Here is a 16,809-nt window from a genome sequence, read left to right as displayed (position 1 = left end):
AGAGAGAGAGAGAGAGCCAACCTGGAAGTGTATGCACACTGCAGAAATAACCCGTTTTGACACCGTTTTGACACCAAAGGGCAAACTCCCTCCCTTTGGGCAAAAGTTGCCAGGAGAAGCGTGACTCGGTGGGCCGCTCTACAGCCTCGTCTCTATGGTCTATATCTAGAAACGTCGAAGCGTCGGGAACAAAATGGCGGCCGGATGGACAGAGAAAGAGAGCGGCTTCGCGCGCTTCGTGTGATCATTAAAGCCTCGCGAGAGTCTGCGAGAGTTTTGGAACGTGGGCGGGGCAGTTCGTTGGAAGGGGCGTGGCTAGCGTCTCTTAGCAACTCAGTATTGTTGTCTCCGTCGCGGAGCGGAGAGGAGCTCCGGCTGCCATTTGGCGCCTCCTCAGCCATGTATAAGCTGGACCATAACCGGCAAGACTTGGCGGAGGCGAGCCGGCTCCAGCGGAGGCGCCATGAGGAGCTGCGGAGGCAAAGCCGGCTCTTCGACGCCAGGGCCCGCACCATCGGAGTAAGGGAGACGCCGCTCTGGACGAGGCCCCAAAGCTCTCTCTCTCTCTCTGACAGAGAAGGAAGGCTGAACACCTCTCACAAAACTACACTTCCCAGGATTCCATAGCACTGAGCCAAGGCGGTTAAAGCCCTCTCAAACTGGATTATCCCTGCAGTGTAGAGCCAATGCATTCTGTTTCAAGGCTCAGTTCGAGGAAGCCTTGGGATTTGTAGACCGAAAACAATAAACTAAACGTCTTTACCTGCTAAATAATTAACAAACACATAAGGAAATGTGTCTTAGTTTCCTCAGGGCTCCAGGAGGGATGCAACAGGCTACAATTAATTTTAAATAGTTAATTAAACAGTGAATCCTGTTTGAGGAGAAAGGCTTAAATCCCTTAAACGAATAAATAAATAAGTAAAATTGAAATACACTCACACTTTAGTCAATAAATGTAACAATAATAAAAATACAAGAGTTCATTTATAGTTGTTTTTTTTAAAAGTCATGGTTTAAAAGGCTAAATAGCTCAGGAAACTACATTTCCCAGAGTTCCATAGCACTGAGCCACAGCAATTAAAGCTGCATTGTTAAAATAAAAGCACTATTCCTGCAGTATAGACGCAGGAGAGGGAAGCCAGGGTGATGTGGAGGAAGAAACAAGCCCCAGCGTCTAGAGAGAGTGTCTTTAAACATTAATGTCTTTGGTTTAAACTTGCTTTGCAGCTGTCTTTAAAGGGCAGATGTCATCTTCCGAAAGTGTGTTCTCTGCATGAGATATAGATAAGAGATAAGAGAAAACCCTGTGAAATTAATGGGGCTGCCGTAAGTGGTAAATTGACAGACGACTTGAAAGCACATCTGAATCACAGCTTTGTCACAAAGAGAGATTACAGTACATTTAGCCCTCTGTGGTTTCAGTAATTGCTTTTAAAAATTAGACTTCAACATCCGATTCATGACTTGGTTTTGTTTCTGTTTGTTGCAGATCGACAAGGAAGCTTTGGATACCCAAATCAAAGACAGAAAGATCCAAGAAGCCACTCAGAAGGCCCGCGACGAAGCGATTGGTATATGAGGAAGTATATTTAATATTCACCTGGAAACTATTGATACCTTTTGACTTTGTCACCATTTGTTGAGGGATTTGTTTCTGTGGAGATGGCATTGTGGTCGATAAGAGTGTCTTCATTTACCAGAACTTCCTGCCCCGATAATAACGGGTTAAATGTGGGAAGTGATGCAGCTACATATTAATGGGGTTCAGCATTACAGGTGATGGCACAGCAGCTGTCCAGTTAGGCAGAAACAAACCTTCAAGATGGTTCTGAACAGAGGTTTTTAAAAGCCTTCAAGCCCATTATTAAAATGTGTATTTAAGGCTTTTAAAAACCTCTGGGACTGGGAAAGTCTGCCTTTGTCTCTGGCTGTCTCTAACCAGACCATGAGGAGCTTCTGACCAAGATCTCTGGATTGGGAAGGCTGGGGGGAGCTGGAAAACGAGTCCAGGCTCCCAGCTATCTGGAAGCATCAAGGACTGCAAATCCTATCTGATCTGTGAGTAAGATTAGGAGAATGTACCAGTCAGTGGCATTAGGATATTTTGATTCCTTTCTTGGTGTGGCTGAATTAATTGATTCTCTAACTTGCAACTTCTATCTGTGCCTGAAGAACAAGATTTTTCATGCAGAGAGATATCCTTTTGCTTTAGGATTTCCTTACTTAGAATAAAGCCTTTTTCTTTCAAAAAGTACTCTGCCTCTCATGCACTTCTTTTCTCTTGCACTGGGCCAAGCTAAGGCCTGTTCCAGACTGCCAAAATAAAGCTGCTTTGGGTCTCTTTGGAGGTATGCTATTTAAATGATGCATGGGTCCGAAGAGTCCGGAGGTTGCGCCAAAGCCACACTCCATTCCTAAACACTGGAGGGCAGCTTTGGTGCAGCTTTTGGATTCTTAGGATGCACGCATCATTTAAACAGCATACCTCCAAAGAGACCCAAAGCAATTTTATTTTAGCAGTCTATAACAGGCCCAGTTCTTCCCTGTGGTTGGCAAAGGAAATGCTAGTGGGATCCCACAGCAACGTCCCGATGCGTTGCTAATGTGGGAGAAGTCAATAATTAGATGGTAGCAGCAAGTTCTTTAGATAAAAGGTGGTCCCAAGGGTTCCCATCCAGTTCAGGCAGGAGAAGGAAACCCTCACTGGAATACATACATTTTAAAATAAATACGTAAAATAAAACAGAAATAATCCAGTTCATATCCGGACAAATAGTTTTCAGCTAGTTGGACTCACAATAGAACTAAATGCATGTTTACATAATCAACATAAATTGGTTTAATTGTGATTTCTTCTCCCTAAGGAATTAAAAGACTATATTTCATTATCTTTTAATTGATAATTGTGGGAACTATAACTCTGTAATATCTAATTGGAAAATTTTAGCAGTCCTTACAAAATGGTTTCTAAAGTTACTTGGGAAGTACAGTAATTATAAAAATGGAAATGGCACAAATGTGCTACAGATTTGTAGCACTGCTGAGCACTGTGGTACCTATGCAAGCGTATAGATCAGGGGTAGGCAACCCTTTTGAGCCGGGGGCCGGGTTGCTGTCCCTCAGACAACTGGGGGGCCGAAGCCAAAAAATAAATAATTAAATAATTTTTTAAAAAATTAAATACATAAATAAACCGGGACAAATGTAGGACAAAATTTTCAAATGGAGGGCACTTTTTAAATAAAAAATGGCGGACACGCGAAAAAATTTGCTGATTTTTTTTTAAAAATGTTAATATAAATGCATGTTTCTGAGGCTTTAATAGACAATTGCCCCCCAAAGGCCCCAGCGGCAATCGGCGGCAGGACCGGGCTGGGGCCGGTCCCAAGGCCTCGCCGGGCCCCATCCGGCCCACGGGCCGCAGGTTGCCTACCCCTGGTATAGATGTTAACACCTCAGTGGCAATACAACAATAGAAGCTATTTCAGTTAAAGGGTAACTGTTTTTCCTCTGTTTTAAGTTTTAAGAAGTAAGCAACCATTCAGACAACCATAAAGAAAGTTCTGCTCACTCACTACAGTTTCTGAGGCTCTTCCACAATGGACTGAGAATTGATGCACAATCCACATTGCCCCCCTCCATCTGTGTGGAGGGATCTGCAGTAAGCCACAACACACCATTATTTCCCCCCTCTTCTGCTGCAAATGCATGCACATAAATGTGTGGATGCTCTGCTAGGAGCAGTCAGTCACCTCGCCCTACACAGCTGGCAGCCCATTGGATAGCCCGTATAATGGTCTGCTCAACCACATGATTCATCAACTGCCCACATGGCACATCAGTGCACTCAGTGATACACTGGCACAGCATGCGCATCTCCAACCATAACTTTCCCCCTCTGTACATACTCACCTTTCTCCCTCTATCTATAAATACCATAAATAAATAAAAATATCCCCCAAGGCTATTAGACCAGCCAGTCTGTTAATGTTTTTATTCTATTTTATTGTTGGCAGTATGATGTGATTATCATCATTTTGCCTCATGAGGTGTGCAATGGGTCAGTGTTGCAGCTGACCACTCATGCACAACAAAAAATGATGGCCATCAATGATGCTAGTGGGAGCTCTTCCCCCATCTCCACACAGTCTGCATGCTGCATGCTTAGTTAGCACTTTCTGGCTTAAACCAAAGCAATCTAGGATTTATTTTGCTCTTGTGTTAAGTCCTGGAGCACAGCTTGAAACCAATTTCCTTCTGTTTCAGCCACGTGCATCATCTGCACAAGTGAGTTCCAAAACAGGATGGGCTGTTTCTTTCACCTTGTGTGAACAAGCCCTTAAGTCTGCTTCCCCAGATGCAATAAACCTAAGTTTACAAAAGCTTTTACTGCCAATTTGTTTCTTTCTCTCAGTCTGAAAGGTAGTACAAGTTTCCTTTGCATGCACTCTTAAGTCTGTAACTTTTATTGGTAAGTCACAATTTAAGTTTTTTGAAATTATTTTGTTGTGGAAGTTGAATTACTCATACATTTTTTTTAAAAAAAAAATCTAGCTTCAGAAATGAAACAGAATGACAAGATCCTCTGCATGCTAGATGAACGACAGAAAAAAGACACTCAAGTCCTAAACAAAGCTCTTAATGAATTTCGCCAAAATTATCAGCGTCAAGAAACACGGCGTGAATTTGACTTGTCTGACCCACAAGGCTTAAAGAAAGATACTCCTGCTCGTCTTGCTGACAGCGACCCTCGATGTACCATATCTGGCTTGCAGAAGTTTATGGGAGAAGACTTAAATAGTCAGAATAGGTGGAAATTTCAGCAAGAACAAACAAGAGAATGGCTTTTGGAACAGCACAAAGACTGGCAAAATGCACTAGCAGATAAAAAACATGCTGGTAAGAAATGAACCTGGAATTAAGCATTTGTCTGAAAATTATGTATTTAGTAGCTGGGCAAACATTTATCTGATATTAAGTGTCTTTCCAGATGATGACAGACATAAACATACAGAATCAGAACCCTTCTGCTGGGAAAGGTCATCTGGAGTTTTGGAGTTTAATTCTTATTTCTCCTTTCCATCTAATGGCTGTTTCTGTCCCAAACCAGTGTGTATTGTTAGTAATGGACTAGATGAGGTTGAACAAATTGAAACTTAATCCAGGCAAGACAAAGTTGCAATTGGAAGGTCGATCAGGGAAGAAAAATCTAACGTGTGCTGGATGGGTTTACCCTCCCCTTGAAATCTCAGGCATGCTGCTTAGGCATTCACCTGGACTCAGCTCTGAGTCTGGATGCCCAGGTTTCAGTACTGGCCAGGAGTGCATTTGCACAGCTAAAGCTATTGCACCAGTTGTACCTGTTCCTTGAGAAGCTAGATCTGGATAGGGTAACACATGCCTTGATTACATCTTGTTTGGATTACTATAACAAGCTCTACGTGGAGCTGCCTTGGAAACTTCAGCAGGTCCAAAATGCTGCAGCCAAGCTATTGACTGGGGCTGGCTGCGGGGATCACGTGACTCCCATTAAAACAGCTGCACTGTCTACCAGTCTGTTCAAAGTGCTGGTTTTGTCCTTTAACGCCCCAAGTAGCTTGGGTCCAGGATATCTGAAAGGCTATGTATCTCCTTATATAAATTAGCATGAGCTTTAAGATCTGCAGAGAACATTCTCCCAGTCTCACCACCTTCACGGCCATGGCTCTATGGTTGCTCCCAGACCATGGAACTTCCTTCCATAGAAGATTCAGTTGGTCCCCTCCCTGGTCTTTGTCCATCAGCAGGTAAAAACATTTTTATTTAGGCAGGCTTTTGAATTGTGAATTTTATAGAACTTTAGTGTGCTGTTTTCTAAGCTTTTTATTTTATTTCATTTTTATTAAAACCACATCTTAAACATGTTCATCTTTTAACTGGTTTTTGAAATATTTTGAATAATAGTAATATTTAATTCCTTTTTCACTTTTGTACATTAGCGTTTCAGTTGTAACTTTTTAAAGTGTGGTAAGCTCCCTAGAATCCCATTTGGAAGAAAGATGTGATATAAATTTAATAAATAAAAATAAATTATGTGTATGCAGATATTCTAAAATTTGGAAAAATCCAAAACGCCTCTGGTACCAAGCATTTTGGACTCAACCTGTACTACAGTTTATTACTATCTTATGTCTCTGTGGTTTAGGGCTTCAAAAATTAGGTAAGTGTTGCAGTTTCTCCAGCCCTGACTGACAGTGCAATAACTATATATATATGCAATTCTGTTTCACTGTTTAGATGATCTCGATGACAAACACAGAATTGAACATGATCAAAAAGTTATGAACCTCCAAAGAATAGAAGAAGAAACAAGACGAGCCATTTGTGTTGCTACAAATGAATTCAACAAAGCTCTGGTAAATGAATGCTAGTTATTGAGGGAAACAAAAATACTATGAATTATAATTGTCCAAGCGTACTAGAGAACAGTCTAGAGTACACTGAAAGAAACTATAATAATAGTGTATTTGCTGTGAATTCCATTATCTTAAGAAATTTATTTATCACCACTTTGTTGATATTTTTATACTCTCTAGCCTCTTATTATATTCCCATGTATATACATGTATCGGTACTGAATGTATTAGTTACCTCTAGCACTTTGATGAGCCATGTGTATGCACTCTATTAAATTTCTAACCTTTTTGAGATTTTAGTAATACTCAAGAAATCTTTTTTTTTAGTTTGTAATGCATATTTAGTATAAGAAGTTTTCAGAGATATAACATATTAGCTTGCTTATATGACTTTTCAAGGTATAACAATCTTATTAATTGGCCAAATGATTATGAACAGTGTTTGTCTTGTTATTCATAGAATCATATAGTTGGAAGGGATCCCAAGGGCTAACTAGTCCAATGCCATGGAGTAATGTATAGCTAAAGCAGTCCTGAGAGAGGTTTAAAGGAGAATCCACCACTTTCTGAGGTAGTCCATACCAGTGTCAAACACTTCTTACTGCCAGGAAGCTCTTATGTTAAGGTTGAATCTCTTCTGTTGTAATTTGAATTCAGTGGTTCATGTTATCATTTCTGGAACATTAGAAAACAAGCTTATATCTTCTGCATGAGATCCCTTCAATACTTAGAGATGGGTATTATGTCACCTCTCTTCTCTTCTTCAGGCTAAACATACCTAGCTCCTTAAGCTTTTCCTTGTGGGGTTTGGTTTCCAGACCTTTTACCAGCTTGTTCACTCTCCTCTGATGAACATATGCTAACATGTCAGACCCCCCGTGGATAACAAAATCCATGGATGCTCAGGTCCCATTAAATACAATGGCATAGTAAAATGGTGTCCCTTATATAAAATGGAAAATCAAGGTTTGCTATTTAGAATTTATACTTTTTGGAATATTTTCAAGCCATGGATGCTTGAAACCATGGATAAAAAAATCCGTGGATAAGGAGGGCCGAGTGTACATAGGGCTTTAAAGGTAATAACAATTTGTACTTCCGGGCACAGTAGAAGGTGCTGCTAATAACCTTTAAAGCCCTTCATGGCTTGGGTCCAGTTTACTTGCAGGAACAAACAAAACAAAAAACATACAGCTTCATTCATATACTGTTTCATACTGAACTAACAGTGTCTAAGCAGTTTACAACTGTAAGCTACTTGCAGGAACGCCTCCTTCCATACAATCCACCTTGCACACTCAGGTCCTCTGGGAAATCTTGTTATTCTAGCAGTATGTCAGAGTCAAAATCTGAGAGGTTTTTTACAAATTTGACCCTTTCATTTTGTATTGAATGAAAACAAGGAGACATTTGTTTCTGAGCATTCTCAAATTCCTAGGCTGGTGAAGGGCATGACTTAGGAAAATAAGATAAATCTTGTTTTGGAATAGCTAATGAGGGCCTGCTGTTTCTCTTCATTTTGCTTTCATCTCTGTCATCATTTTTAAGGCTGCTGAATCTAAAGAAAAAAGACTTCTGGAGAAACAGCATGAAAAAGAAGCTAATGTAGCTGAGATTTCAAACCTGCTTAAAGGGGACCTGTTGTCTGAAAACCCACAGCAAGCTGTCAGCTCTTTTGGTGCACATCGAGTGATTCCTGACCGATGGAAGGGGATGAATCAAGATCAACTGAAAGAAATACATGATATTCAGATGCAACAAGTTCTGGAGAAACTGGTATTCATTTACTTTCACTGAGAAACAGCAAAGTCTTTTGTTTTCCAGTGGCATTGAAAAAAGATTGAATTGCATAAATTTGTTCCAGATCCCTCCTTTTCCAGGTCATCTTAGATCCAAAACGCACTACAGAAATAATCCAGTTTGAGACAGCTTTAACTGCTCAATGCTAGGGAATCCTGGGAATTGTAGCTTATTGTGGCACCGGAGCTCTCTGAGAGAGAAGGCTAAATGTCTCACAAAACTACAGTTCCCAGAATTCTCTAGCATTGAGGCTGGGCAGTTAAAGTGGTCTCAAACGTGATTGTTTCTGCAGTATGTTTTTGATTTTAGTTCCCACTCATACCACTCTGGTTCTACAGATGCCTTAGAAATGCCCTGGCTTGTTCTATAAATACATTTATAGCTATTAGGTCACATGTTTTCACTTTCAACCAAGATTGTATTTAGTTGCTCGCCACTGAGAAATAAGACATATTTCCTCTTTAACACAGAGGCTGGACGAAGAGGAACGTCAGAGAAATGCAGAATGGGACAGAAAGCGTATTCAGACAGCTAGGGCAGAAATACTTTGTGAACGTCAGCAGCAGCGTCAGAATCGAGCTCTTCGAAGGGAATTAGATAATGCTAATGCACAGCTTTCCCAGGAGCAGAAAGCAAGGTAAGGTGTGTCAGGAACGCTGGGCCCAAACAGACAGGCCAAAATAAAGCTGCTTCTGGTCACTTTGGAGGTATGCTGTTTAAATGATACACGGATCTTAAGAGTCCAGAAGCTGCGCCAAAGGACTGGAGTGTGGCTTTGGTGTGACTTCTGGCCTCTTAGGACGCATGCATCATTTAAACAGCATACTTCCAAAGTGACCCGAAGCAGCTTTATTTTGGCCTGTTTGGGCCCAGTGTTATCATATAGTATGTCTGCTCAAACTGTTCTTCAAACTCACAAAGGAAGCGGGTTTGCCACATCAGCACCTAGAGATGACAAGCAAATATAATTTTAATGGTTTTGTTGTGCAATTTGTTTTGAGTTTTTTTTTTAATAATGTTTATTAGCTTTCTTGAGGTTACTTGCGGGATTTTAAAAAAAATATGGTGTTGTAGGATAAATAAATAAATAAATAGATTAGACTTATTACAAAAATTTGGAATCTGTTCTTTTGCTTTTATTTGCTGTTGTTTAGGCTTCAGCCTCCAGTCTCTCCATATTAAATCACTGATCTCTGTAGGCCTGACCTTAAGCCCCTGTCCCTAAATCAAAAACCTGATATGGGTTTTCCTAACTCTAACAAGGAGCCAGAAAATGTTTATGTTCTGTTTTAATCTGAAATGTTGACATCTGTCCTCTCCAAATATGTGTAGAGGCTTGTACATATTCTGAGATACATACATATAAAGGATCTAGAAATAGATCATTTGAATAATAATTTGTTTGGATTTATCCAGTTATATATGTATTCTCATAGGGAATTAACTCAACCGCAATTGATTATTCTGTGACAAAGGCTTCATCTGTACTGCAGAAATAATCCAGTTTAACATCGCTTTAAGTGCCATGGTCAGTGCTATGAAATTTTGGGAACGGTAGTTTGTTGTGGCACCGGAGCTCTCTGGCAGAGAAGTCTAAATATCTCAAACATACAATTCTCAGAATTCTATAGCACTGGGCAATTAAAGTGGATTATTTCTGCAGTGCAGATGCAGCCAAAAAGGCAGAAAGCTAAATCAGTTTTAGATAAGTCTTTTTGCCTTTTTAAAAATACTATATTTTCCAGCGGATAAGACAACTGGGCCTATAAGATGACCCCCAACTTTTCCCGTTAAAATAAAGAGTTTGGGATATACTCGCCATATAAGACTACCCCTCTTCCAACTCACACCAAATAAAAATAAAAAAACATCAGATTTGATTTCAATATGGTAATTTTAATTCAAATGCTTATGGCATGCAGGTACTTAGCAGGAAAACATGTATACAAAGCCTGCTTGGATTGGTCAGTTCTCCCCGCCTGCCCAGCCCTCCCTGTCTCCAAGACTATCTGAGCTCTTTTTTCCATACCCCGGGCGTCCCGGATGCCTGCTGCTTGCTCCGCCCTTCACTTACACCTTTCTTGGTGAGTCGCCCCCTCACCTTGTCATCAGGACCACGTTAAGTCACTTCTTTCCACGAATCTTGGTGAGTGGATTTTCTTCTACTGTACTTGTACAGCACTGCCCTTTCTGCTTTCATATGGTTGCCACATACGACGGAGATGCAGCCACAGCCGTTTTTGAGCTCCCCCCCCATATGTGGCAACCACAGATTTTCCAGTCTGCCTCAGAAGTTTCAGCGCCTGCCCTATAAGATGACACCCGGTGTATAAGACGACCCCCGACTTTTGAGAAGATTTTCCTGGGTTAAAAAGTAGTCTTATACGCCAGAAAATACAGTATTTATAATCTGCCCTATATTGAAGCATCTCAGTGTAATATAAAATAAAATCAATTTTAAACAGTGTAAAAGAATAGAAATAATTTAAACATATGAAAAGCATACTGAAGAAGACAATTTACAATAAAATAATTTAAAGCCAGTTAAAGCAGTTTAGAAAATTTAAAAGTATGCACATAGGCAGATTTGAGCAGAAAGCAACAAGGCCCCAAAAACTTTAGTTAAAAAGCCATTCAGACCTCTAAGAATATTCCATAACCAGAACAACATAGCAGAGAAGGCCCTTTCCCACAATGTGTTGCCTCCAGTGATGGACCAAGGAAGAGAGTCCCTCCAAGAGACCACAATCCTTGGGCAGGCACAAATAAGGAGTAGAGATGGAAAGCATATTTGAAAATATTCATAAATGGTCAAAGAATCTTGGGCTGATGAGAATTTTTGCAGTTCAAGATTTGTTCTGTGCATAGAATCATAGAATCGTAGAGTTGGAAGAGACCACTAGGGCCATCCAGTCCAACCCCCTGCCATGCAGGAAATCCAAATCAAAGCATCCCTGACAGATGGCCATCCAGCCTCTGTTTAAAGACCTCCAAGGAAGGAGACTCTATCACCCTCCGAGGGAGTGCATTCCACTGTCGAATTAATTTGCAGAAGAACCATACAATGGCAAACTTGCAGTTTTAGAAAGTGAAGTGGAAGCTGAACTCAGGGTACTTGGGACAATGAAGTCTCTAAGAACAGATGGCATGCTGACAGAGCTGCTTCAGTCAACAGAGATAGAATCTATGCTAGTTCTAACTAAAATCTGTCAACAAATAGAAACAAAACAGTGGCCCACAAACTGGAAATGCTCAATGTATATTCCAGTCCTCAAGAAAGAGGGCACCAGGAATTAATGATTACAAATGATTTATACAACTTTTAAGCAGTGGAAGTAGCTCATGATTTTTTGTATCTTGGGTCATTCATTAATCAGAATGGAAACTGCAGCCAAGACCCTGAAGGCTTGGCTTGGAAGGGCAACTATGAAGGATTTAGACAAAATCCTGAATTCCTGTACCCAAATCATAAAGGGTTTTATAGGTCAAGATATATAATAAAATACTAAAGTTAGGATTGTCCATGCCATTATATTTCCAATTTCTATGCATTTTATTTATCTAGGGTATTTATACCCTGCTCTTCAGCCACAGATTACTAATTTGACAGTTCCCTGCACTCAGGTTTACAATCTAAAAAGACATGACATAAAAAAAGAAGGGAATGTCACTGGGAAGGGGATCAAATCCAGCAGTTGCTGCCAGTTCTGCTGTCCTTTCAAGGCCAGGGCAGTGGCAGTTAGAATGGAGGGAGGGCCTTTCATCTGGGGCTAGGCATAGTGGAGTTGTGCCTGCCTTCTCTCCCTCCAAGGCCAGTTAACAAAACTGGTAGAAAGAAAAACTCTTATGTCAACTCATAAAAGAGTTCTATGGATACCATAAACTGCTAAAAAGACAAAGAAAGACAAAAAATGGGTCCTGGAGCAAATAAGACTTGAACACACTAGAATCCAAGATGACTAAACTGAGACCGTCATACTTTGGACATATTATGGGAAGACAGGACTCACTAGAAAAGACAATGCTTGGCAAGGTGAAAGGCAGCAGGAAAAGGGGAAGATCACATTCCAGATGGATAGACTCAAGCTACAGTGCAGAGTCTGCAAGATCCAAGCAGGGCTGTTGATGATAGGGTGTCTTGGAAGTCACTTATTCATATAGTTACCATAAGTCGGATTTGACTTGACAGCAGTTAACAACAAACATGTGGCAGAAGTGGGATGTGGTCACTCCTCTATCCTTCTCATGTGAAAAGGGACAGTCTGGAGTAAAGTCTATTTGTGGGGGCTCTCCACACAATTTTGAATCCTGTTTTTTTAAGGATTCTAATCAATATGGACAGTCTGCACAGAGCACAAAAACTTGTTCTTTAGCAAATAAATGACAGAGAGGAACAGAAATAGCAACCTGCCTTCCTTGCATTTTTACTTAAACTTAGAGCCGGTACAGACCGGCAAAAAGAGCCAGCTTCCCGTACGCACAATACATGCTTCCAAGATACTGGCAACATGTAGTGCAGCTGTCCCAAGCAACCACACGGCAGCAGCATTTTGGTGGCGCAGTGTTTAGACACTGCGCTCCACCAAAACTCAGAAAAACCACCACCACTGCGGCAAAACACCTTTTTCCCGCCACAAAAAGGAGCGGCTTTCTGCATGGCATGTGATTGCCACAACCCAGCAATCAAATGGGCAGCGGCAAGCTGCTCCTTTGGGGCCATCTGTTTCGACCCTAAATAGAGATTGCCCAAATAATGAAGATTCAGCACATTTACATTCTGCTGAAGCTGGAGAACTTTACCAGCCATGCAACAGTGTGGGCAGCTTATTGCTAGATTAAACATTCTCAGATATATTCCCATTGTGAGATGCTGTTTTTCAAAATGCAACATTAAATAGTGTGTTATTGTTTATTCATATGTTTTGAAGATCACCTGACACAGACCTATGAGGTTAGTGGATACTGAGTGTCCTCTGATCATCTGACTCTTTTTTATCATGCCCTTTCACTTACTACTGCCATCCTACCATGCCTTGCTATGCTCTTTAAAGTTTGTCTCCCATAATATTGGGACAGGAATGTATCTCAGGTTGTGTTAGTCTGCCAGTATAGTGACATTTTTCTGAAAAATTTCTGTAAGCTAGAGTTACTGTTTATAACAATATACATTAAAAAGAAATATATTTTAAAATGGCAGACTTCATAATTGTGTATTATTCTAGAAACAAAACTAGCAGTATTTAATTACAGGAGGCTTGTCAACATGAGTTCAGCTGCATCCTCCAGGAGTACTAAGATATTCCTGGTGCTTTTTGTTTCTGTAATTACCAAGAATTAAAAATTAATGAGAAAGAAACAGCATAGATTTAGTACACATTTATGGTGCCACCTTATCCTCTTAAAAAGACAACACTTAATAATTTATTATGTTTCTTTTCAGGCAGACATATCTTGATGAAGAAGTATATACAAATTTTCCTTCTGGCCAGTACTACACACAGTTTAACACCACTAGTCGGTGATGTTGGAGCAAATATTCACTTTCAAATATATCTCTCTATATATCTGTATCTATATACTGTATCTAGAAAGTTTGTCCTCTATTAACGTCTTCAAATATCTAATAAAGAAATACTGATCTTTTTGACATATAGAAGTAATGAAAACCAGACTGTAGAGTTTTATTTCTGTAATTATCAGGAGGAACTGTAGAAATTATAGATTCAAAGTATAATTGAATTTACAAAGAAGGAATAAACTGGGCAATAAAGTATTATTTATAGTTCCTATTGCATAATGTTAATCTTTGCTTTATCATTTTGAAGGAGTTCTCTGATTTTAGTAAGTTAAATGGTATTGTTCATTGCATCCATATAAGAATGTTTCTTGATAACTCAAAGGCTTTTTACAATAAAAATACTGTCAGAAATACATATTACAGGGAAAATAGGGTTGCTGCAGCAAACAGCATTCCTAGGTTGAGTGATCCACTATAGTATATAATATTATGTATCCCATATACCAACACCATTATATAGTATGTTTTTCCACTTCTATTCCATATTATTGGATGGGATTGAGAAGCAAGTGACATCTTGATATGGATAACTGATCTGAACAAGAACATGGGTTTTCCTTTCTCATTTTGGAAACTTGAAAAGCTTCTATTTTCTTGGGAATTTGCTGTACTCCCTCCACAGGTTTGGGTAATACAGTACTATTAAATGTCTACAGACATTTATACATTAGAATCATATAAAAAAATTAATTGAATGAATGAATTCTACGATGAGAAATTAGGAATTGTGTGATCTGTGTTATTACTGGCAGTATGGGCTAATGCATAGTTTGAATGGCTTTGCTGGACAGTTAACCAGAATCCCCTCATCAGCTTGGCCAGTGGCTTTTCTGGCTCAATTTTAGAAGCTAAAAAGCAATTTTTCTAAGCTATGGATAAATGCTTACAAATGTTAATTATCCTGTCTTCACTGATTCCGTTATGCTCACTTGTATATTCTGGATTTCAGAGGAATTCTATCATGCATAAATGGAGCAATGAGCCATTTAAACAGGTGTGGTTCTCCCCCCATCCCCACCCCACCCCCATGCTCATCCTCTTTAGAGGGATGAAGACTTTTGTGTTATATTTGCCAATCTATATCTAGCTACAGTTCTTTAAAATTCATCAATTTGGTTACCCAAAGTTGTAGACAACAGTATTGTCCTGTAGGCAGGTCAACATCAGCATTCAGTTTAAGAATATCTTAAGCTTTTGGAAAATTTTATGCAGAAGAATAACCGTGGCTTTTTAATTCTTTAACATATGTATTAAGTAAACAGTCGACTTCTGCGGTTACATACTCCTCGTGGAAGTTCATCTTCATATAGAGATTTTCAATCTAGGCATATTATTTTTCATAGACATTACATTGTTGTTATTTGCCATCAAGGTGACTTCACATAATAATAATAATAATAACAACAACAACAACAATTATGGCAGCTATATGAATGAGAAATCTCCAAAGCTCTAGTTAACAACTGCCCTTCTTGCAGACCTAATGCCATGGTTTCACTGATGGAGTCAGCCCACCTGTAGTGCAGTCTTCTTCTTTTTCTGCTGCCTTCCACTTTACCAAACATTGTTTTTTAATGAATTATTATTATTATTATTATTATTATTATTATTATTATTATTACCATCTTATATCCTGCCTTTCTCCCAATATAAGGACTCAGGGTGGTGAACAACAAGTATACAACAATACAATTTAAAAAGAGTACAATAATATTAAAATGTATAAATATAATTTAAAAACAAATTAAACATTTTAAAGTTAAAATAGTTATAAATTAGAATGCAGTATAACATGTTAAAAATACAAACCATTAAAATGTATATAGCACAGCATTAAAAACCCAGCCTTTATCAGCTTAAAGACTGACTGCACAAAAATGTTTTTACCTGGCATCAGAAGGATAGTAGGAATGGCGCCATCCTGGCCTCCTTAGGAGCAACCACTGGGAAGGCCCTCTCTCTTGTTCCCACCAAACGCGCCTGAGAGGGTGGTGGGACAGAGAAAAGGGCCTCTCCAGATGATCTCAATACTCTGGTGGGCTCATACAGAGAGATATGGTCCTTCAAATAACCTGGACCCAAACCATAAAGGGTTTTATAGGTCAAGACCAGCACTTTTAATTGTGCCTGGAAACAGACTGACAGCCAATGGAGCTGTTGCAACAAGGGAGTTGTATTCTCCCTGTAGCCAGCTCCAGTTAAGAGCCTGGCTGCAGGTATCTGAGTCAGCTGAAGTTTCTGAACACTTTTCAAAGGTAACCCCATGTACAGTGCAGTACAGTAATCCGAACAGAATGTAACCAGGCATGAATCGTGTCATAGCCTAATGTGCCCAAATTACAATACTCTTAGTTTAGTAATTTTGGCTTAATCACCATTTCAGTCAGAATATTGTAAATTCATGAGAGTTTATCAGACAAGGGGAATTGGAAGTATAATCCGATGGCAATCTGAACGCAATCATGGGGTTTAACATTATTGTGTGATAACCCACTACACACAAATTTGGGCAATGGGAAGTCAGTCCGAACGCAATCATGTAGTTTCACGTTATTGCGTGATAGACTGCCACACACAAATTTGGGCAATGGCATGCTATTTTCGGGCAATGGGGAGCCAGTTCGAATGCAACGCGTATTCACGTAACTGCACGAAACTAGCGACTTTAAGTGAATGCTTATTGGCCCCACTTTCTTTTCATTCGAATTTAAGAGAAATTCCTCCTGTTTGATAAACTCCAGAGTGTTCTCTCCCATTCTATACATTGCAAACAGCATCAAAGGCAGGATATTTCTTCAGTGTGATTATTTAAGGTCTAACCTTGGCAGACCCTGTTGTAACGTGACAGCTTTTACAAATGTCACAGACATTTCTCATCCAGTGAAAACTCAAGAAACTTGCTTCCCAAATGAGATTATCTTGGGAAGTCCAAAATGGTGAGTGTTCACTGGTGGCTTTTCTTAGAGGGGCTAGCTCTGTTAAATCTTAATACATTATTTTCTCCTTATCCTTATTTAAGCTATAAGGCCAAGG

The 16,809-nt window shown here is 39.7% G+C and overlaps 2 protein-coding genes across 3 annotated transcripts in view; one reads left to right on the top strand and one right to left on the bottom strand.

Annotated features, from left to right (window-relative positions):
• Positions 1 to 185, bottom strand: part of SMC1B (structural maintenance of chromosomes 1B) — a 55,767-nt gene extending 55,582 nt beyond the window's left edge. The window contains exon 1 of the mRNA XM_042467504.1: positions 22 to 185. The gene's annotated coding sequence lies outside the window, so the exon portion shown is untranslated. The remainder of the gene's footprint in view (positions 1 to 21) is intronic.
• Positions 137 to 13,983, top strand: RIBC2 (RIB43A domain with coiled-coils 2). 2 transcript variants are annotated; one of them, XM_042467507.1, is made up of 7 exons: positions 137 to 519; positions 1,493 to 1,574; positions 4,558 to 4,902; positions 6,280 to 6,398; positions 7,947 to 8,174; positions 8,669 to 8,835; positions 13,643 to 13,983. In XM_042467507.1, exons 1-7 carry the CDS (start codon positions 205 to 207, stop codon positions 13,803 to 13,805), a joined length of 1,419 nt encoding a protein of 472 aa, XP_042323441.1. In that variant the 5' UTR covers positions 137 to 204; the 3' UTR covers positions 13,806 to 13,983. The 2 variants fall into 2 exon arrangements, with proteins under 2 accessions (XP_042323441.1, XP_042323442.1); XM_042467508.1 differs by having other exon boundaries at positions 190 to 519; positions 13,639 to 13,983.
• The last annotated feature ends 2,826 nt before the right edge of the window (positions 13,984 to 16,809 follow it).

This window comes from Sceloporus undulatus, chromosome 5 (genome assembly GCF_019175285.1).
Source record: "Sceloporus undulatus isolate JIND9_A2432 ecotype Alabama chromosome 5, SceUnd_v1.1, whole genome shotgun sequence".
NCBI lineage: Eukaryota > Metazoa > Chordata > Lepidosauria > Squamata > Phrynosomatidae > Sceloporus > Sceloporus undulatus.
Note: the sequence above shows the minus strand (reverse complement) of the source record. Positions and strands in the feature narration are given on the sequence as shown.

Excerpts from the sequence above, each read along its gene's own strand:
- RIBC2 (XM_042467507.1), top strand. The coding sequence starts at position 205 with ATGGACAGAGAAAGAGAGCGGCTTCGCGCGCTTCGTGTGATCATTAAA. Across the intron at positions 520-1,492 it reads CCAGGGCCCGCACCATCGGA|ATCGACAAGGAAGCTTTGGA; the intron begins GTAAGGGAGACG and ends TGTTTGTTGCAG. Across the intron at positions 8,175-8,668 it reads AACAAGTTCTGGAGAAACTG|AGGCTGGACGAAGAGGAACG; the intron begins GTATTCATTTAC and ends TCTTTAACACAG.